At 41.9% G+C, this 22525-nt stretch overlaps 1 protein-coding gene and 1 long non-coding RNA gene across 6 annotated transcripts in view; both read right to left on the reverse strand.

The window, feature by feature from the left end:
• The window catches only part of mob2a (MOB kinase activator 2a), a 54459-nt gene that overhangs the window by 6839 nt on the left and 25095 nt on the right, over positions 1-22525 (reverse strand). For 3 of the 5 annotated variants that reach the window (XM_040025191.1, XM_040025188.1, XM_040025189.1), the window contains exon 2: positions 737-897. In XM_040025191.1, the coding sequence (XP_039881125.1) occupies positions 737-897 (161 nt within the window). Of the gene's footprint in view, positions 1-736; positions 898-7125; positions 8472-8579; positions 18921-22525 lie in introns of those variants that run through there. The other 2 variants (XM_040025190.1, XM_040025187.1) reach the window with 2 other exon arrangements.
• LOC120729535 lies at positions 1340-7119 on the reverse strand. Its single transcript, XR_005694947.1, has 2 exons — positions 5354-7119; positions 1340-3824 (listed from the first exon to the last, which is right to left on the reverse strand). It is a non-coding gene; the product is annotated as an uncharacterized LOC120729535 (long non-coding RNA).

A 22525-nucleotide genomic window follows, 5' to 3' on the forward strand; every position in this document is an offset into this window, starting at 1 on the left:
CCCCTGCACAACATAGAAGCCTGAAGTTGGAAAATATTTAATATAAATGACATCATTATTTATTTGGTTACAAGAAAGAAAAAAAAATCTAAACATTGCTCCACCCAACTGAGTTTCCTGGAAGCTAAACCTCAGTCACTGATGGATACATGCAAGCTTGTGTAACTTAATTTTCATGGTGAAAAACTTATCGGCATGTGAAATCACATCTGTTGTTATGCAACAGTGTTTTATTAGCTAAAATAAAAAGGAAAGAACAATTGCACCCCACACCCCTGCACGCACCGTAGTGGTTTGGATATGTAACCAAAGCAAAGTCAAAAAGAAAGTCTGAGACTGATCCAGCTGCCAGGTCACAGAAAGCTGAATAAACTCCAGAAGCGACGCTCATAATGGCAAATATACATTCTGGTAAAGGCTGACACGCTGCACTGACAGTGGCTGTAAATGGTGGCGTGTAGTGTTGCACCGGGAACAGTCTCTAAACTGTGCCAGGCCTGGATCATGTTAAAGGCTTAGCTCCCTTGTCCTACTTGTTATATCCAGGTGAGTGACAAGCGCATATAGATGTGGAAAGCAATTCCGAGCCCCCGAGAAAACATTACAAGTGGGTGCAAACACCAAGCTCGATCAATGAGTACGGACCTCACTAAATGTCTTTTAAATGCTGAGCATCTACAAGTGTCCAACTCTATTGTTCAAATTTGTCACGACTACCACAGTCAAAGGCACTCACTGTTGCTGGCTAGCCATTCGTTGAGATCTATCTCTCTGGGCAGCACCACCAACTCCTTAAGGTCGAAGTCCACCACGCGGACTTTCGTGAACTCTGGTTCCAAGTACTGTTTCTTCTCTTCTGCTGGTGGCTTCTTTCCATTTGGCTTCGTTTTGGACTTCCTGGAATATAGAAGACAAGAGGGCAGATTAATGAAATGATAAGGGTGCCGATAAGGCAAATACAAGATAAAGTGAAGCGGGAGAAGAAATTTACTAGTGCCTGAGATTTATGCCAGCTGTAAAACTACAGTTTAGTTTGAGTCTGTAAAGAATGAAAGTTGCTCAGGCTGCTGAAAACCCCACATATATTCTACAACCAGCCTTTCAAGATGAGCTGGTCAAATGATAAGCCAACAGTAAATATAGAAACAAAACAGCCCAAGTTAGTACTTCAGTAAAATTCCACTGATAAACAGGGAAGTCAGCATAAAATAACTGGTATGCATCCAATGCATAACAGATTGCAAAAATATCAGTTACGAAACACAAACGTTCTGTGACTTTTCCATCGTTTGATTAACAGCAGCCTAAAGAGACCAAACAAAAGAGCCCTTTGTTACTGTACCTATCCTCCAACTCTGGCTCAATACCGAATGTTTGTAGAATAGCTTCTATAAAGGCAGCCATCTCCAGCTCCTTGTACTTCCACTGTTAGTTTTAGCGCTGCAATGTGATATTGCGCTCTGCCAGAGTGAGCCCTTTCTTCCCTCAGCTCCTGCTCAGTGAAGGCACTGCCTTCCTGGGTTAAAGGTTGAAAATCTTAACAAGCAGCAGACTTTGCGCAATCAACTGTCCACCCATCTTCCTTTTTCACAATTTTAAAAGTTAGGACTAATAATAACCAGCTTAATCTGCTATTCCATTCAAGCCTTTCCACACCCTGTAAAGACTATTATTCTTCTCGATTATACATGCGTCTTTATTTCGCTCCTACTTGCCAGTGCTACGCTGTTTTGGTTTGCTGAAGGACAAAGGAGGTTCAGTTTGCTCCTTAAATTTATTGTGCTACTGCTGACCTTCATTTCCAGCCTTCTTGAACTTATTGCAAATTCCCCTCATCCTCGTTTCTCCACAACCTCCAAACACAATGATCCATCAATGTGTTCTCGGCTCTTGCCTTCTCTCCTTTACTTCCTGTTCACAGCTCACCCCACTGGAGTTTACAGGAGGAAAGTTAATTGGCTTGTTTTTCTGCATGAAAAAGGGTATTAAATTCATGGAAGAAGAGCAAAAGAGAGCAGGCAGAAGTAGAAAGGAATGGAGCAAGGAGGGAAGATCAACACAGGCCCAGCTGATATCCATGGGAACTAATAAACACTTTCAAAACACGACTGGACTGTAAAGCACGAGGCCTCTTGGCCAGAGCTCCGTGTTCAAAAGCCTTTCACTGTTTAATTCCGTTCTCCAGGAAGCATCGCCCAGCTTTCCACCTCAGCAAACAAGGAAAGGCATGTCAACATAATACAGACAGATACAGAGCCCTGGAGCTTTTTACTTTGTAAATGTTTAAGACACCCCCATCCCCATTTCCTTACATGTTCACTGTCTCCTAATTTATCTGTCAGACAAATGCTTAGCTGTAAACTGTCTTCTGGATGCGTCTGAAAACACTGAAAGACTCACACTTGCATAGTCACACTCGCAGACACACACCAAAGGTTGCAAAGGTGCTAAAGGTTCTTGTTTGTTGGGAAATTATTCGGATGTTTCCGTCAGGCAGTACCTGAGCTCGTTTTGGCATCATTTATAAAAAGCAAAAGTAAAACCACAAAGACACTGGAGATTACACGCTGATGGTTAATTATTAATGACAGGCTACTTTCACCAGTTGCTCCACTCATGCGTCTTAAGGCATCTTTCTGTCCTTTCCTCCCATCCTTCTCTCCTCACAGCACCATTTGCACTGTACTTTGAATCTACGACGTAGGTACAGTGCAACTGTAAGCTGCAACTATCTAGACTTACTCTTGATTGTCCTGCCCAACCAGCTTTCAATTTACCCCACACTATGAACTGTACCGAGTCAGTTTTAATTGCCAATCTTTTTTTTCACATTTATTTAAAGTTCCTTCAAGTGCTTGTTTTTTTTTTTCCATATCTCCTTATCGCCATCTGCTTCCTTCCTCTAGCCAAAACAAACAGAAAATACCCCCCTTCCCTCTCATGAGGGCACAGACATATTCATGTGGTCTGTGTGGTTTTGCGCTGTAAGCTACATGTTCTATCACGTGAAAAAGCTTTTCCCGACGAAAGAGCTTCATCTTTGGATACCATAAGCTCTCACAACTTTTCAAAGGTTTTGCTAAGCCTTTCAGAACAACTGGTCAAGTCCTGTGAAATGATCCTTTTGAAAACATTGTTTCACTGAGCCATTTCCTGCCTTTCTTTTTGTAATTTCATAATTTTCCCACACAATTGCCTCCTCCAGTTCTTACGAATATTTGAGGATAAGGGGAGGTGATGGTCTGTAGCCATTAGTTTATTTTAGGATAAAGAAAACTTCCTCTTTGCCAGCACTCCTCCCTTCACACAACTTTCTGATTGGTAATGTTCTCCAAGGCAAGTTTTTGCCATAAAAGGCATCAGATGCCTCTTTCTCCTCGCCAGATCAGGGGCAGATCAGGGCAATCCAGAAGTCAGGAGTGTGGGGGAGAAAAGGAACGTGTGCCTGGCACCAGCAGAAGCAGGTCCACGATATGGCCTCGTAATCGAGAGATACATTTAAACCTGATTTATATACGAGTGGATGGCGAGAAGCAGGAAGAAACACCTGCTGGTGTTTATCTGCAATGAAAACAAAAAGGAAATAGGGCTGTTATACAGGTTAGGCAAAGTTCAGTGCTGCAGAGCTGTGGAGTAACTGACCCGACAGCTGTTCAACTCCATCCGTTATCCACTCTCACCCTTTCACTTTTCCCAGCAATGCCACCTCCCCCACCATCAAGCCATCTTCTCTCACTACCTTTCCTCTTGTACAAGAGCAAAAGTACAGAGCAAATGCACTGTGTGTGTCGCGCACAGACACACACCCACACACATACACACCCCTAGCAGTAGCCCCCTTTTCCTTTTCACAGACAACCCAGCTGGTGACAACAGCTGTGTCGTGAGCCTGATCCCACCAAAGAAAAACTAGAAGAAGCAAGTTCTATCTGGTCTGAAAGACTGTTTGTGTAGACATGTGAGCATCAACCAAGCCAAACATGCATATACATGACGTGCAAATGTTAACTGCTGATTATTTTCTGACTGTGGGCCAAATAAATCCTGAATACGCTTGGTTCTTACAAAAGGCTCATCTAACAGAAAAGGAGGAACCTCTTGGACTTGCTTTTGGCGTACCTACATCTCATTACCAGAATCTGGTTCCAATTAATCGTGCCATCGGATGGGGCTACATTACCGCACCATCTTGGAGAATTAACTACAGTAGTTTCTCTAACACCATAAATTGGCGACTAAACCGCTTCAGGAGTATTCAGAACATGCAGACTTCTTCTTTCCATAGTTAATCATCTCCATATCACCAAATCACTGACATTAATGCTTTAAAAAAACAAACAAACAAACAAACAAACAAACAAACAACATTTTCAGTTTTTACTGGTTCTTTCTGTGAGCTGAACACAAACAAAGAAAACCTGTTCAACAAAACCCATGTTCCTCTTGAGCCTCTGGCTCCCGGCGAGCAAAATATTACACAACTGTTGCTTGAATTGGCTTTTTGGATAACAGCGGTATTTAAGCGAGTGGCATATGGACGCTTTAATGCAATCTGGTCGGGTGACACTGACAATTTTTACCATTTTCTTTAAGACAGCTGCTTTCTATATGAAGAGCTTTGATCTGACTGATAAAAAAAAAAAAATCAAATGCACTGGCACATTAAACAAAATATAAATATAAAGTAAAAAGTAAAACAAAAAAAACCAAATCAGCACTGGCATCCACTGGAGGTCATACAGCGAGGAAATAAAGCCTTACTATGTGCCCAGACCTTAAACACACGTCATAGTTTAAGGATCAAGTCATATTGAAGTGCAATATCTCTAATTCATTTCTCATTTCTAAGCCCATTATTATACTAGTCAAGTTTAAAAAAGTGTGATAAAACTCGGAATAATACTGAAATTTAATGATAAGGCCAGAACAGAGTGAATGAACTCTGCTATTTTGTTAAATAAGCAGCTTTCTCCAAGTCTGCTGATCTATTTCAGGACTTAAATTAAATAGACCCAATGGCACCCTGCCCTGAAAAACCACAAAGAGGGAAAAAAGCAAGCAGTCTGAGCGCACCAAAGCTCCACCACAGCAGCCATTACAGAGCTTACAAAAGAGACCGACTTAAGGATCGACTAAACCCGAGGTTCATCCTTGTTAAGTCAGTACTGCCTTATTCAGAGTTAAGTATAGTTTTAATATTTTGCCAATTTTAGTTTTTGGACAAGAAAACAAAAACTACAACTGTGCAGCTGTCACCACTTAATCAACGGCTTTACTGGGGCTGAAAGCAGCCTCACAAATGAGTAAATGAGGACTGTAGCCAGGGTGCGGATCTAAACATATGTAAATGTACACACACACACACACACACTCTCTCTCTCTCTATCTACTAGCCCTGTTCTAGCAACTTCTCCTTGTTATTCTATTAAACATCCCATTTACTGGCTCCCAGTCTACCAAAATATGCCAGGAACCCCTGTCAGCACCACATTCGAGCCTCATCATCATAACAACACATGTGTAACAGGAAAAGGGTTTGGGACTTAACCACCTGTGAGTGTAATCTTGAATTGATTTAACACAATAGGAAGCAACATACTGAAATAAAGCACAATTTCTCGACACCAATCATCACCAACCATCAATCTACTTGTAGAACAACGAGAACAGGTCACGAGCAGTTGTCTAAGCATTTCACTGCATATCGTACTGTGTATGACTGTGTACGTGACAAATAAAATTTGAATTTGAATTTGAAGCCATCTTAGTAATCTTTTGTCTAACCTCTACTCATAACAGCGTCTAAGTCAAGGGCATTGAATCAGTGACTGAAGGAGGAAATAGGATTATATAAGGTCGGTGGCACCTTGGAGCTTGTTATAGCTTTTGTTTTGACTAAACTTTGTGTCTTTGTTAACTCAAACAGGGTAATTTTATTTAGGTTTTACTGAAGATTTCTGAAACCATTCGCCCCCCCCGCAAATACATTAAGGCTGTAGTTTCTCGGTGATCAGCACATTTCTTGAGCATGGGGGTTGAGTTCGCAAGAAAGACTGAGCAGAAAAACTTGTTCTTGCAAAAGACAACATACTGTACAACAACACTTTCTGATGCTGCTCTTAATATCCAGCCTAGAATATGTTACAAACCTACAATAGTGGGGAGTCCCCTCACTATCCCTCTCCACATCTTCACAAAACACCACAGGATGTGAGGCATGTGCCCTTTGGGCTGCTGCTTGAAGAGAAGCACACCTGGCCGAAGACTTGAAAAGTAACAGGAACCTTCATCACAGCATTAACATGACTGTCTGTCCCCTGGAGGAACACAGTCATAATGACTGTGGGCCTCTGACACAAACAGAGTAGACACATTTATTCTCTATAACTGGGGTAGCTCCATCACGTTGTATGACACACAAACACACTGTTAACCCATATATTGGGGTCAGGCATTCCTCAGGTATTAGTCTGCGCCTTCATATTATGACCTGTAGATAGCAGTAAAATTCTTTTTTATAAATTAAAAAGGCTAATTACACATAACCTTGGCAAATATGTGACCTTTTATTCATTTTTACTTTAAGGGAAAAAAGGGGGTAATTATTTTCTGTGACTAACACAATTAAGTATGTTAAAATACTACAGGCGTCTTTAATAATTGATTAGACTGGATGAGAAGATAGTGTCACATTTCTCCTGCTCTTGTTGAGTCTTGCTAAGAGCTGCAGCGAAAGGAATTATTAGTTTTCAGGTGATCCTGATAATTTGCACTGACCCCAGAATCACAGGAGCCCAATACTTGTGTAATTACTGCAGACAAGAGGCAGCAAGTTTATCTTGATTTAACCACAGATTAGAGACTTTCTAGCTTTAGATACAAAAGCAACAAATTAAAAAAAACAAAACAAACCATATTTAGCGCTGCTGTAATCAGAAGGCGGTGAAATATGACGACAAAAACAAACAACAGGCAAAGTCGACGCGGGTTTTTGCGTCTTCGATAAAAGCAGCATTACGACACTAAAACAACGCACTGCTTCGGCTTCATTAAAAGCAACAACGCAGGGGAGACACTCAAGTGAATAGCAGATACAACACTTTTAAGTTAAAATATAAGTTTTACCTTAGTACTTTTCCAACTGCCTGGAGCACCATTTTGCAACTTAGTCCGGTTTTAGAGTTTTTCTGAGGGTGCATGACCTTCTTATCTACAGAAAAGAAGTAAGAGTCTCTGACCATAGCTTAAAACATGAAGAGAGATGTCAGAGTCTCTCCTTAATACTGTTAGGCTGTAGTCTGCCTGTAAAAACACTACGTTGGGACTTATGAGAAGCTGTGACTCACTGTAGGGTAGAGAAAAAAAACGTTGTGAGCACACTTTACAGAAAGGCGCTCCTCCTCTATTGCTCTCGTCCAATCGCAGAGGGGAAGAAACGTGCAAAAGGGGTGGGGTGTGGTGACGTCAGTGTCTGCCCATGTGGACGTGGTTCAGCCTTTCCCCAGAATTGCAGTTACAATGTAGCAACAGGTGGTCCGCAGGTAAACGACAAACACAATAAAAAGGTGTCGCTAGACTTTATATACCTGCTGATTTACACACGGATTTACACAAGCATGACCGTTTCTGGGTTTACAACAGTGATACTGCATATGTATGCTTAAAGTTGTTAACTTTCACAAAATTAAGTTGGTGCAAATATAACTAAAACCAATATATGCATTTTAAATAATGCTCAAACTCATCTGCCGACATTGAAAATTGTGGATGAAAAGCCTTGCAAGTGTAGGTAAAAATCGATTATTTCTGTGTTAAAATAACTATTAAAACCTTCGTTCACTTTAATTGTCTTGCATGCTGTGCAACATTCCTCCTGTTCATTCTGAACTTCAACTGAGTCAATTTATGATAGGCTGGCAGCAGTCAGGCGAGTTCAGACATGCTGTAAAAGCTGAAGAACCAGTGAGCCAATCAAACAAAGCCTGCTGAAAAGCCAAAAGGAGATCTGTAAAAAACATCTGGAGGTTACTTTGCATTTCTTATTTGAGATTTTTTTTAAAGCACATGTATGATATAAATTCTAATTAAATTATCAGTAGAGAGCTGAAGCAGCAACACTTAAGTATAAAATGTGCTAGTGTAAATGAACACAGACAAGTGGAAGGTGTTCCATTCATGAGAAGATTACAACTAGTGTTACTAAGCTATCATTCCCTCGCTGTTCTTCCCTCTAATTACTGCCTTACAACAGATGAGCCCTCTTATTCTCTCTCTGCGCATTTCACCGCCTCACTCCTTTACTGTCTGTTTTTGCTCCGTCTCCTCAGACAAAACTTCATGCGCCCGGCTATAGTATAGATTCATGCATGGACACAAATCTATGGGATTCTGTAGCGCTATGTGCATGCCTTGAGTTGGGGAATGCAGTTGTAAGAGCAAGATGAATGAGACTGTCAGAGTGTGTAAGGAATATGTAGTACTTGTTTATGGTTTACCCTTATATGATCAAAAAAAAAAAAAAAAAAAAAAAAAAAAAAAAATAGAAAGAAATTTTAAGAGACAGCGAGTAGGATAGGCACCTTTCTGCACCCACATCCTGCATACCACATTACGGGTGCACACGGAGTCTGGCTCTGGCCCCGATACCAGCTGTGAGGAGTCTGGGGAAGAGGGGAGAGAGACAGCGAGACGGAGACCAGAACAGGGCACAGACTCTGTTCTTAAGATGCTAATAATAGTATCAGCATGCCTCACCATAAAGACTACAGAAAGCGTTTAAAAAAAATAAAAGGGTGGGGGGCATGGGTGTCTGTCTTAGGGTGAGTAAGCAGGAACAAATAAGTGAGCAGCTTAACCAGTCACTGTGTAAGCAAGAGGTAAGAAGGGGATATATAATCAGACGTGGGGGTAGTTTGTGTTGGGGCTGTGGTCGGTATGTTGTATCTAGCTCATTATCAAAAGTCTACAGGTCTCAGGAAGATTTAAAAAAAAAAAAAAAAGTTCTAAATATTGCAAAATGCACAGCAAATTTGCATCAAATTCTTGGTCATTTTCTGCTTGTGTTTACTGTCATTTCGGGAAGTTCTTCAAACTGCTAATAGTTTCATTCTCTTCATTCCCATTTTGGTGTCATTTTAATGATGAAAAATAAAATAAAAGAAATTTTATAATAAGGTATTACAGGACATAAACACTAAAATCACATTTTTATGTGGTCTATCACAGTGTGATATTGCTGTTTAAAGTGTTACATGTAATCATGAGAAAACAGTGTGTTGCTATAATGGAAATCCCAAGCTTGAGGAACTTTCCACTAATTTGCTTCTAACTATTGGACCCAAGTGGTCACTGAAAATAGAAAACATCATTTGAGCGCTTGGCCTCGACAATCGCTTGTGGGAACAAAACGTTTAGCGAATCGGGGATAAAAGTTAGAGGAGGCAGAGCTTGTTAACCTAAAATAGACCCTTCTTTTACTAAACGGGCGATATGTGATCACGACTGCAGTCTGCAGCGCTGTGTGACCATTTGGATTCTGATGATGCACAAGTCGGACCTCTCTTATGCAACGTCTGACGTGAATGGAAACCAACTGCCACATTCCTTTGTCTCTCACACAGAGGTTTACTCTTCCCTCCCTGCTAGCGTCCTCCCCTTCAAATACGCAGACAAGGCTACCTGCTTTCAACAAAACAGATATTGCTGTAAATTACTAATAACACAGCAAAGCTTTCACAGGAAAGGTTGGATAGAAAAGGCCAAGTCCTGTAATGACCTGCCAGTAATGCAGATACAGGATCAAATTTCTATTCTCTGAACACACATCCATTTGTTTGTGGGTAAGGCATAGTTCTTGAGAAAGTGTAGCAACTTTTTTCCACTATAAAAAGGTTACGGATGTAAAATCCACAGCAACAACAATTTGCAGATTAGTTTAACAAGCAAAACCACAGAAAGACTGACTTTTATCAGTATCTGGAAGCTGCTTGAAGGATGTTAAACTAATCAAAAACGACCACCCTGATTAAGAGATACCAAAGGATTGGATTTAATTACAAAACAGGACGCTTGTGGGGGAAAAAAAAAAAGGCAATTTATGGAAACACCGACATCACTGATACTGACAGATGCCTAATGAAGCCCTAATGTGATGTCGGTAAAAAAAAACCCAAACAACAACATTAATCATGATAATTATAGTCAGAACTGATCAGACCAACAGATAAGAAAAATAAGCACTGTAAGAAATGTAAGATACTCATTCACCACAGCATTGACGTTATGAGCAACACAAATGCATAAGGCATAGATAAAATTCATATTTGTGTTAAAATCTGCTGAAAGTTTTCGTTATCACTAAAATGTTTTAAAGTGGAATACGAGATTCTGGATAAAACATGTTTGTGAACAGCGATCTCTGGAGCTGGCTCAACAGGTTGAGTCTGAAAGTCAGTGGACAAATTCCACGTATTTAAAACAAAGAAAACACTGATTCCAGGCCAGAGCCACATGAGTCACGACCACAGCAGATGCGCCTTGGGGCCTGGCAACAGACCAGTCCTGGTCAGGCCACAGTGAATCTCCAGCCAATCATCGCTGGGGTCAAAATGACAAACAGCTCAGGGACCCAACCGTGTTAAAACCCAAAATAAATGAATCGGAAACAGAGTAGTTCCAAGTTGCTCGATATGACCCGTTGGTGTTGCATTCTGGGCATGTGGGAGTGTGCACTGTGTTTAGGTAAGGTCTTAGGCCGTAACAACAGCACAGACCGAAGGTCTTTAGAGCCTGGGGGTTTCTATAGGCACGGATAAAGGTCAGCAGGGCCAGGGAGACACTTTGGACCATGAACCCAGCGACCTGGCCTGCAGTACATAACTGCAGAAGAAAATCTGTTTAATAAAAATATAGCATCTGCTACCATGCCCCCCTACTAACCAAAAATAAGGAAAAAAAGCAACATTGGTAATTTTCTCCCTTTTCTTCTGCAAAACTGTGGAGATAAATGGGCACGTATGGTCTGTATGTCTGTGCAAACACCAGCCAAAAAAGGCAGCTTCAATGACTACGATCAGCTAGAAAGTGCTTACACCTACTTGCTACAGACCATTTTGGGCTTATAAAGAGTGCAACAAGCAGCTGTGCTTTTAACACCATCTCAACTTGCTGCTCATATGAAGCACATGGCATTAAACATTTACAATAATTCAGCAAGCCCCTTACAGAGACCAACTAGTCTTTGCTCACCACTTTCTCCCTTCGACCTTTATGCCTGTGAATCTTTGCACATATGCTCTCGTGTCCTTTGCTTCATCTCTTCTTTGCTCTACATTCCTGTAGGGGAAGGGCTACAAGCAAAGACATGTCATTGCTTTCTGCAAACACAGCTTTGTTAAACAAAGAGAAGAGTTACTTTAAGACTGAACTGAAGGAGATCAAGAGCATTCGATTCTGGCTCACAGTTCAGTTGGACATTCTTGTTTGGGAGGTATATGTGAGCACTTCATGCACAAACATAATAGAGTTCCAACTTCATGCTCTACTTAAAAACAGCAATGGCATCAAAGAACTTGACCTGTCTGATCAATTGCTGCTGCATCTGTAAGCGAGTTACAAGTCAGCTTAGTCTGGAGTTCAGACATTTTGCTGCAAACCTTTGGCACAGAGTTGATTTCAATATGAAAGCAGAGAGAGTGTAATAGACAGGACGGGGTTTTTTCTTGTTTAAAGCTAAAGGAAGACAGGACTTTAGCAAGAAGCAGACATGAGATGAGAAATTCCAGATTCGTATCCAAATCCTTATAAATCACCGACATGGATGCTACGTGGATTATGTCAGTGAGAAATGACTGAGAATGAAACAGAGAGAAATGGATGAAATGGGGGGGGCGGGGGGACTAGGAAATGGGAATGAGCAAGGAGTTAAGATTAGTGAGAGTGATAAAGTGAGAGGCTTGAGCTGCTGAGAATGACGCAAGGGGGAAAACAGAAGAGAAAAAGTATTAATAACAGTTAAAAGCAAGAAGAAGAAGCAAAGAGTGAAAGAGTTTAGATCATGTGGGAGGTTGTCACAGCATGCCCTGGCTGCCCGCTGCACTCCTCCTCCCTGCATTCCTTAGGAGGGGAGAGTCTCTATCTATCCTGCACTTCACCATTTGGACCAGCCAAACGCCTGTCTGTCAAGTGTAACAGCGCACAAAGAGCCCCCCAAAACACAGACACAAAAACACAACCTCCAAGGCTTAAAATGACATGGCATGTTCAATTTTTATTTAAATTTAACAGTCTAGAGGAGGGAGAGACAGATGACCTGCAGTAATCTATAAAATGGTGCTTATAAGAGATTGTCCTTCATCAAGAAGAACCAAGAGAATGTGGCTAAGTTTTGGAACACTTCGATATAAACTTAAACATTGTAAAAATGTAGGTATGTGCAAATGTAACAAGTTTGCACTGCTGGAGACACAAAAGCTTTCCTTCACATGTTCCCAGAACCCCGTATAGACTTGAAAAAAGACCAGGAAAAATCCCTTTCCTGCGATTGTGCAAATTCCTGGATGCACACAGACTTATCTTAATGATTCCCCAACTGCAGATAAAATTCAGAACATTTTTGAACCAAAGCAAAACATTAGCAGCAGGTTACAGTTTAAATGAAAAAACAACAACAAAAAAAACAAACAACAACAACAAACAAGCAGTGCACAGGCTGAGAGAAGAGGACCACACAGGTATGACTTGGGTGCGAGATCAACATTGCCATCTACTGGCAACGAACAGCTGCATCAAACCAGGAAACAGACAACGCAAAGAAATGCATTTTTTCCTTTTTTCATCGAAGAAGAAGAAGCTGAGAGGCATCTTCCCACCACTGGAAAAAGACCTCTCAAGGCAGACATTGTTTGAAACTTACACAACCTCACAGCTAGACACAGTTTTCCACTCCACTTTTCCATCCCTGGGTGTGGATGCTTAGATGTGTGTGTTAAGTTTCTGTGTGCTTTTTTTTGCCACCTGAAACCGAACCATAGCTGTGCTGACGTTACAGATGCCAGCATCCTTTGAAGACTATAAAATTTAATGAGTTAGTTTCCACTACTGCTGGTGTCGGTTGAGTAAGATGAACATAAAAGAAAATATAGTGTGAAAAGGACACGGGGAATAATATTTTAACAACTTTTCAGTAAACCTGGGCTGGATGAGGCAAGAAAAGGGGAACTTGTAACATAAAGAAGAGCTGTGGTCAGACTTGAGCTGCTGTTTGCGTCGGAGCACAAGTAGTAGTCTGTGTGTGTGTGTGTGTGTGTGTGTGTGTGTGTGTGTGTGTGTGTGTTAGGGAGGCCAGCAGAGAATAAGGTGGAAGGGGGAAGGATGGAGAAGAAAGAGGAGGTTGCGGGAAATAAGATGGAGGTGACGCCCATGTTTGCACAGGATGTATGTGTGAAGGGTGGAGTATGATTGGGTAGACCACGGGGCTTTGGGGTGAACAGAGCTCTCTTTTCAGGGTTCCAAGAAACAACAAAATGAGATGAAACTGCTAGAATGGACCTTAAAAAAGCGAAACAAAGTAGAAACAGGCTTTGGCAAAACAAAATGAAAAGAAATATCGCAAAGCAGTGAAGAAACTGTTGGTGACTCTTAAAAGTATAAATGATGCACGGGGTAAAGAGCAGAGTGTGGGGTTTCTGCACAGTTTGGGTAGCCTTCTGCTTTTTGCTGCAGGGCTGTGCATGTCTGCTCTGATCCAGCTCATTAACTCCTAAGTAAGGGTATTTAGACACACATTTCCTATTGAGGGGAATGTGGACGCAAGTATCCTATAGCGCTTCCAGGAACAGACTCGCACCACCACATACTGACTGAAAGCACAGAACGTTCCCTTAAAATGGACATTTAAGCTCAAGTAATTGGGTTTCGGAGTGAAAACTAGATGACGACGAGGAATGAGTGACTTACTGATGCAGAGCAGCCCGTTTGCTTCAGTGTCTGGGTTGACATATTTTACATCATCAATTTTTGAAGTGATGAAACGTGGGAAAAGTAAATGTGACAAACGCTCGAAACCTGAACTACATAAAAGACAGGTATGACACAGTGCCATACCTAAGAGAAATTTCAAACGACACTAACAACAATGCCTTAAAAACCAGCTGATGAGATCGGTATTGCTGTTAAAAATCCAATGCCATATCGCATTAGTCTGCCTGTTAATGCACACGTACACAGACAGACATCTCTTTCTAGGTATACTGTATATCACTGCATCCTCCCCAACCTGTGAGAGAAACACAGACACAAACAGAGACAAGAGATGAAGGGTTTCCCCCCCCCAAACCCTTCCTATTTCCCAGAGGAAAGATCTCAATTTCCTCCGTCAGACTGTCTGGTATGTTGCCGTTTCATTTGCTTTTTTCTCCAGCCCGGCCAATGTCCTTCTGCTCTTTAACCCGGGGGCCGTGGAGATAGCAGACCTGCTCTAAACTTGGTAAACTGTAGCCACCAATAAATAGTGAACAAGTCATACTTATCTGTGCTTTGCCCCCTGGGCTCTCACACTGGTCCATTTTCTTGACAATTTATATGTATGTATGCATTTAAACATTTGTTATTATAATGTAAAGTTTCTATAGACAATAGTGGGGTTTTCAGGGGTAAAATACTACTTCAAGTGAACCCATGAGCGTTACATAAATTCAAAAAGTTCTTGTAAGTTGTTTTTTTTGGGCTGCCTCTCAGTTTGTGATCCACTGTCTGAAATGAACCATTTAACCCATCTTTAAGGCAGGTTTGCAGGTAGTGCGACTGCCGAGTGTCTGAGGCGTCCATTTGAAAGGATCTCTCCTCTTTCTTTGTTTTCAACATTCAGCTCAGTAAGTAACATGAGCACTTTGAGAAATGCTCTTCCAACACTTGTCTCCACAGACTGTTACACATCCATTAGCTAGAGTGCGTGTTGTACAATAGTTGACATGTCGTAGTCACAACAAGCCCCCGAGAGCCTGGCTGGCTTTAAATCAGCCAACTCACATCTGCTGCTCTGATTATCAAAACAGTTGCTGGGTCAAATGAGGAGGCCAAGGGTAATAATTCATATCCCTAATAACTCAGGGATATGGGTACAACATCCAAAACAAAGGATAAACAAACTCTTAAGCAGAGAGGAAGTTTATTAATCTAACCAAAAAGCTCTGAGAGGACAAGCACAAAAAGAAAGAAAGAAGAAAACGAGACAACATCCACCTCCTTGATGACTAGACGAGATCTCTTCACCATCTGATAGCAGAGGAAACTCTGGTCCATTGTGTAAGCCCGATTAATTGTGGGAGTGATGAAGCTGTAGGAAGCAGTCACACCCAGGGGCTCGCAAAAAGGTGAAAAGCAGCATGTGACTCAAGGAAGCCAACAAATTTGCAAAGCAAAAACGAGGCGGCTGGAAAATATGAGCAATTTTAAACCTTTGATGTGCGCATTTTAACCACTAATCGGCTTAGAGGTGTACAGACAGCGTTGTAACACGTGACTGTGTTTGTGCAACAGCTCTGCTGCCCAGAGAGGAAGTCTGATCTCTCCAAGGAAGATACTTGGAAAGAAGGCAGGGAGGGTTTTAACCACCAGCAACGCCTTTTACGGACATCCCATCATAACAACAGCAGCTCTGAGACTAAACTGCAGAAGCTCGGAAAGACTCGGACCGAGCTGCACTTTGTTTAGAATGTAACCGCGTCCAACCCAAAGACCTTTGTTACGATGATTCGCAGTGACAGAAGATCACGCAGCCATGTCTGTAAATGCTCATCCCTGGTGGCTAATCAAGAGGAAAAAGACAGTGCGCACATGTTAGTGTGATGGTAGCGAGGAGGCAGCCTTGGTATGCCCGTCTGTGCTTCTATAGGAGAAGAGGAAAGGAGAGGACAGGAGGATTTAGGAGGGGAAAGAAAGGCAGCAAATGTTACAGAAATACAAAGCTACTCATGTTTTGCTATTTGAGGGCATTTCACAGACGACTTCAGATATAGCAAAAAACCTCCGTGACATGTCCTGTGTTTGCAGAGTAATACATGTACACAATCTTACTGAGCTACACAAACACTGACGCACTGAAAGCAAGTGTACATAAAGATTGATCTCCCCTTTTTCCATTCAGCATCGTCGTGGCACGTCAATGAAAAAGAGAAGGATGTGGGCATAGGCAGCTGCTGCCAGTATAAGAACAAGGAAAGAAAAGAGATTGAAGGAAAGAAGACACAGGACAGGTCAAATCAATAGATGCTAATGGAGCCGTTTCACTGATGAGCAGTAATATTTGGGTTTTCCTCCGCAGAATACAAGTGAAAGGATGAGCTGTGGTGAGACGCATTTGAGACCAATTTCACCTTTTCGGTGAGATGAGATCAGCAGATGACTACAGAGCCACGTAAGAAAGTGTCTGTTCGTCTCCGTGCCAGGGGATTCAGGTGTAAACAAGCCTCTGATTGGCTGTAAACAGGGGAGGATCCATCTACCACCTGGGAAGATGAGCTTATGCAGTGACATCATCTCTCACCGTGGGGGATGGGCTGGTTGCCAGTGAAGTAAGCACATCTGTCCGCAACACAAAAGACTTCACAAAAGACTGTGTGTGCGTGACTGTGTGCGTCTTGGTGGCATTGTGCTCATCACAAGCAGAAGAGCTTTATGGCTACAAAAAGGCCATCTGAGGTGAGCGCTTGTTTGGCACACAACCTTTAAATGAATGCTGCCTCAGAACAAACTGGAGTCAGCACTCTGCAGCACCACTGCTTTCTCGGGAGCCACAGTTTCCACCCTCTGATTGTCCAATAATCAATCTCTGTGGACGACTCCTACGTCTGAGCGCAATGCTTTGATTTTAAGGTGTGAAATTAAAATCTTAATAAAGCTTATTTTTCCTCGTCTTCTCTCTTTGGTAACAGCGACATGTCAGATAGCAGTTAATTGAAACAAACGAGGAGACTCAGCCTCCAGAGGCACTGCAGCATAGAGCCAATTACGCAGCCATGCATGTGACTGCATTTTATTTTTTATTTTTAATAGTACAAACAAGGATGTCTTACCTACTGACCACCAAATTCAGTGTTCAATTAGACAGAACCAGACCACCCCTCCCTTTTCACAACTGCATGGGACAAGCTTGACAAACAGGAAATGAGACGCCCAGGCACTTCCCCTCTCCACTCAAATGGGTCTGTTGTTGCCAGAGGCTAAACACACAAGACGTGGGCTGCTTCTGCAACAACCGGCCACCTTTACAGCCTGTACAAAGCCTCCAGACACGTTGTTTTGGTAGTGAAATTTGTCTCGCCCCTTTCCTGCCACCTGACCAACCGAGAAACTGAGCCAACACAATGAAGCCATTATCCACTTGCCAATTGGGCCACCATGCAGCTGTAACACGTTTTTCCGATGCCTACAGGGCACCTGCTGCCACACACACAAACACTTTCAGGTAACATTTGTCTAAACTGCACTGATAGGTAACGTGGAGAGTACTGTCTTCACCTTGTTATTGTTTCGCTGCCACAAACTGGAAAAGGATACTTCAGAAACAAAAAACCTGCGAAGTGGTCGAATGGTTTTTGATTTAAGCATGTGTGCTGCTGACTGAGAGAATCTAAATGCGGAGGTGAGGTTAGTGCAAGGCCATCTCTTTGTACTCCTCCTGAGCCAGCAGAACAGGGCTGCTTCTGAAACACACACACAGACTGTGTTATGCAACCAGCCTCTTGTGTGAGGCTCTGCCCTCTGCAGTGACTAGAGGGCAGGTGAACGTAGAGGACAGTCAGTTAAGGCAAGATGGACAGAGCTTGCTTAACATGTGAACTGACTAACGGCAGATTTAGACTTCTGTGGTGAATGTACAGCGTAACCTAGGTAACTGGCTGACATCAATCTTGTTGTGTTCAGTTTATTTGTTCCAGGAACAAATATGTTTGTCCCTTAAATTTTTTTTTTTTTTTTTACTTCTTAGCACATTTTGCATTTTCTTTCCAAGAATTTACTGACATTTATGCGTCCTTATACTGAGATGATGACAGTTATTCTCTCATCAACGGTGCTGAACGGGCCAACCGCAAAAAATGGATTCTGTGTCAATATGATGTGTAGTTATGTTTATATGGAGGACGTCAGGTTACACTGTCAGGAAATTAAGCCCAGAAGAACTCATTAAAAAGCAGATTTCCTTGTTTAGATATTCCTTTATGCCTCATTTCTTCAAATATCTCTTTCCACATTAAGATGCTGGGTGATAAGACGTCTCCTACTGGGCATGTGCAGAGGAAAGCTTCAAAAACTAGTGAGAAACAAACAGAAAAAAAAAAAAACTCCACAAAGAAAAAACAATATGCTTTTTCCCAGTTGTGCAGTGGCTGTTTGTCATTTAAATTGATTTTTACTTGTTCCCATTAACAGTATTCATATTTTTTATTTTTTATTTGACTCATCAGGACTAGAAGCTACAGGAGGCACTGGAATTATTTTTTTTTTGGGGGGGGGGGGATTTTTGACCTGTTTGGATTATTTCCTCTCTTCTGGGCACCTTGGACATGGATGATATTGTACCACAATCCCTTACTGTGTTTCTAATGCACTGATTATTCCCAGGAGATCGCAACAACTTCAGTGAGACAGACAAAGGGACTGTCTGGCACTGAGTCATGGTTTCATCACTGAAGAACCAGTTTGGAGAGAAGATCAAACTGGTAAAGCCATGCTTTTGATGAAGCTGTTTTTCCTCCTCCTCCTCCTTCAGCTGAGTTCAATAAACAATCTGACAGTTATTCAACACGCCTTCATTTTCATCACACATTACAAAACCAACCAAGTAGAGCAGGGCGATGTGACCAAAAATATTTATCACGATATACATTTGAAAATTTGCGATAACGATATAACTGACGATATAATTGACACTAGACAAAATACTTTACAACTCCTCAACTTTATTAGTGCAAAAAAACCCATCAATGTATTTTCACTTAAACAAGCAAATTCCTCGCTGACAGTTTAACCCAAAGGCGTTTCCAGTGGAAACTGGCCGACATATCCTCAGCATAACCATGTATAATATCCACAAAACTTAAAAAGAGGTTATACACACACAATACGGTAATATTATGTTGAAGCACAGTACGTATCACTCCGCGAGGCAACCTGCCTACGATAGCCGTAATGCTCCGACAATCCATCAAGTGGTGCGGGTTCGTAGCTTAGCAAAGTCGCACTGAAACATTTGACAGATTTTCGAGCGCCGTATACCACATAAAATCGTTTAGAGGTCAGTAAACACAACCAGAATTCATACATAAGGCACACGGGATTATAAGAGGCACTGTCGATTTTCAGAAAAATCAAAGGATTGATTTTAAGTGCGCCGCATTTTCCAAAAAACACGGTAATAACGACGGCCCGCTAGCATGCTCTACCAAAAATAGTGCTTTGTTGTTTATCTGACGGACGAAAGCTAAACCAGTCCCACACCACTGAAGTTGCAGCATTTTTACAAACCAGTTCTGGTTCGTCCGTTTCATTCAACGATCCGCTTTCGTTCTTCTCATTCTGCGTCGCCGCCATGTGCGTATGTAAACATAGGCACTGCGCATGCGCGTTTTACCCATATTCTATCGCGATATTTCATTTTCCTATCGTTGCCCAAAACTACACCGGTATTACCGTGAATGGTATGATATAGCCCAGCCCTACAACCAGCAGTGTTCTGAGGCCAGATAAAGATCGATTTACAAATTCACCAGGTTTAACGAGGGCACGGTCTGACTGCAGGCGTTTGCCTTTTTGCAGCCAGTCAGGGAGTGTCTAATATATGTGAGAATTAAGATTTGCTAAATCCTGCTGGTTGACTTTCAACTCTATGGCTCATTTATTTGGGTGGAGTAGTTTATGACAAACACTAGTTGGGTTACAAGGACAACAGATTTAAAAAAAAAAAAGAAGAAACGACTACATATTACAGCCCTTATCTAAAATGTAAAGGCTGATCTCACAGTTTGATTTGATGTGTAAGCCTTTTTCTCAAGTTGGAATGATAAATGCTGCCTATTGTACAACACAAAGCCACAGGAAATAATTCCATTCACTTTTTCCAGGAATTGAATAGATAATGGTTATATGGCATGCCTAGGCATTAGTCGTTTCAACAAACTTTCCTGAAAAATTTGAGCATTTCCAATCAATCTGAGTGACCGTGAGCCACAGAATAAGGGAGCCCGCTGGGCTGAGGGGAAGGATCGCGGGGCTTGTTGGTGGAGAATGGTGTTCTTGTTGAGCTCAGCTCTGTGACAGCAGCCCGGTCTGCCAAAGACAGCCTAATGAGAGACACATGGCATCCAGTATGGTCTGCTCTGCTAGTACGACACACAGCTATTGTTCTACACCGCACATTATAAAACTAACCAAGTGACCCACTGCAAGCAAACATACACAAGCTTTGTCAAGTGATGGAGCCTTACAGTCTGACTGCAGCCGCTTTCCAGCGACGTGTCAGCAACATGTCTTACGGGTAGAGAAACGCTGAACCACAAAATGCTGCCAAAACTGAAATTTTTCTCTTTGTTTCATGCTGTAATTGTCTGACGACCACAACTCTGACATTCAAAAACTGAATGAAACCCTGACCTTTGATTCAACTCCAACAGCAGTAGTTGCCTGAGGAGTGTTGCGTTGGAAGAGACCCTGGAAAAATCAATTCTTGTGAGTTTGTGGGTGCAAAGAGTATGTGAGAGCACGAGAATGGTTTCTACACGTTACAATACATAAAGATCTTAGTGAGGGGTTCCTTAGATAACCGCCAACGAGACTGAAACCATTTTAATTCAGCTATTTAATCGAAACTGATCAGGACAGTCACGCTCAGCAAGAATAAGTAACTATTTTCTGCTCCCTTGGTTAGACGAGACAATCTACCAACAGAAAGAAAGAAATGAAGCACGCAAGATTAAAACAGTGGCACGAACATGTAGACGTGGCCGTGTTAGCTTCCTGTCTTTAATGTATCGGTAATAAAAGGGTTAAATTTCAATTAAAACAAAAACACTAGGATATAGTACACTACATATATGTGATCGAACAATATGCTTCTAATAATACGTTTGCAGTTAATTTTCAGATATTTCATCATTCAAATTAAAGTATTATATTATATTGGCTAAATGTATCAGCACTCTCACAGCAAAGTGAATGCAGTCCCTGCTTTATCGGTTAAGTTATTTGGATAACATTTCCAGAGGTAATATGGTTTATGTCCATATAGAATTCTATACCCCTGAATTCTGCCCCCTGCTGGCCATTAGAATGATGCCACTTGCATATTTTAGACTTGAAAGCAATTTTTATCTTTCCTATACACATGTTTCCTCCCCCGATTTTGCCTATGTATAAAAATCAAAGCTACTGACTGGACAGAAACATAATACAACGGCCAAGTAATTAAAGCCAAGTCAGTTTTATTTTACTTGCGTCATACGACGACAGACGTTTCAGATGGCTTTGTTCTAAATGACATGATCGACATTGGAGTTGACAGTGATTGTTGGAGTGCTGGCAGGCGTTTTCTACTTCACACAATGCTACCGTTGAAAGCTTAAACACCGGAGCCCAGGGGACCCAGGGCTGCCTCGAGTCGAGGTCAACGAGGACCCGTTCAGATGGGTGTGCCTCCTAAAACACACATTAATCAAGAAATATAACATCACTGCCAAGACATCTGATTGGCTGATGAAGTCGCAAAGGAAGAGAAGAGCTAAAAATAGACCTGAGAGCCCATTTTGGCTCAATGAGCCCAAGAGACATCAGGACCAGGTCCCACCCCTGCCTTCACCATGATGGGGGGAGAATAGTTAAATAGTTCTGGCATAAGCCCTGCCTTTACCAGGCTTCTGTGTGCATTTCACCAACAGCATTTAACACATGCAGAGCTTTAGATTTACATTACGCACACACAGAAACGACAGGCTGTTATTCATGCTAAAAGTAGCGATGAAGTGTAAACAAAGTTCTGAATCCCACTGAGGCCTAATCGAATCCAGCTGTGGTGGATGTGTTAAAGCTACAATTTTACCCTCACCATCAAAATGGTCCTTTAAGACTAGAAAGCTATATTTAGACTTTATACAGCAGTTGGGGCACGCTTCGAGTGGCTAGCCCTAAAACCACAAGAGAGAAGAACCAGAATCTTTCTGCTCCAACTGCCCAAGAGCCTATATCATCTTAGCCTCTCTTTCAAGCACAATAACCAGCTACGTGCATGCCAGTAAGCCAGTCAGATTTTAAAACTAAAGCTCTGCATAGCCGTGCTAGGTCTATCTGCGGGGGGGGGGGGGGGGACAAAAAAAACAAACTGGGAACATTTACTTTTTTCTTTTAAAGAGCAAAGTCTGTTAAGTCCAGTGTTCTGCAAACACCAGGGGAAACAGAAAAAGAGGAAAAACGTTCCCGTCCCTTTATGCTGGAACACTGTGTCCAAACAAAACAAACAGTGTTGCACAGCCAAAGG

The sequence above is a fragment of the Simochromis diagramma genome, unplaced genomic scaffold (assembly GCF_900408965.1).
Source record: "Simochromis diagramma unplaced genomic scaffold, fSimDia1.1 OVJJ01000293.1, whole genome shotgun sequence".
In the NCBI taxonomy this organism is placed as follows: domain Eukaryota; kingdom Metazoa; phylum Chordata; class Actinopteri; order Cichliformes; family Cichlidae; genus Simochromis; species Simochromis diagramma.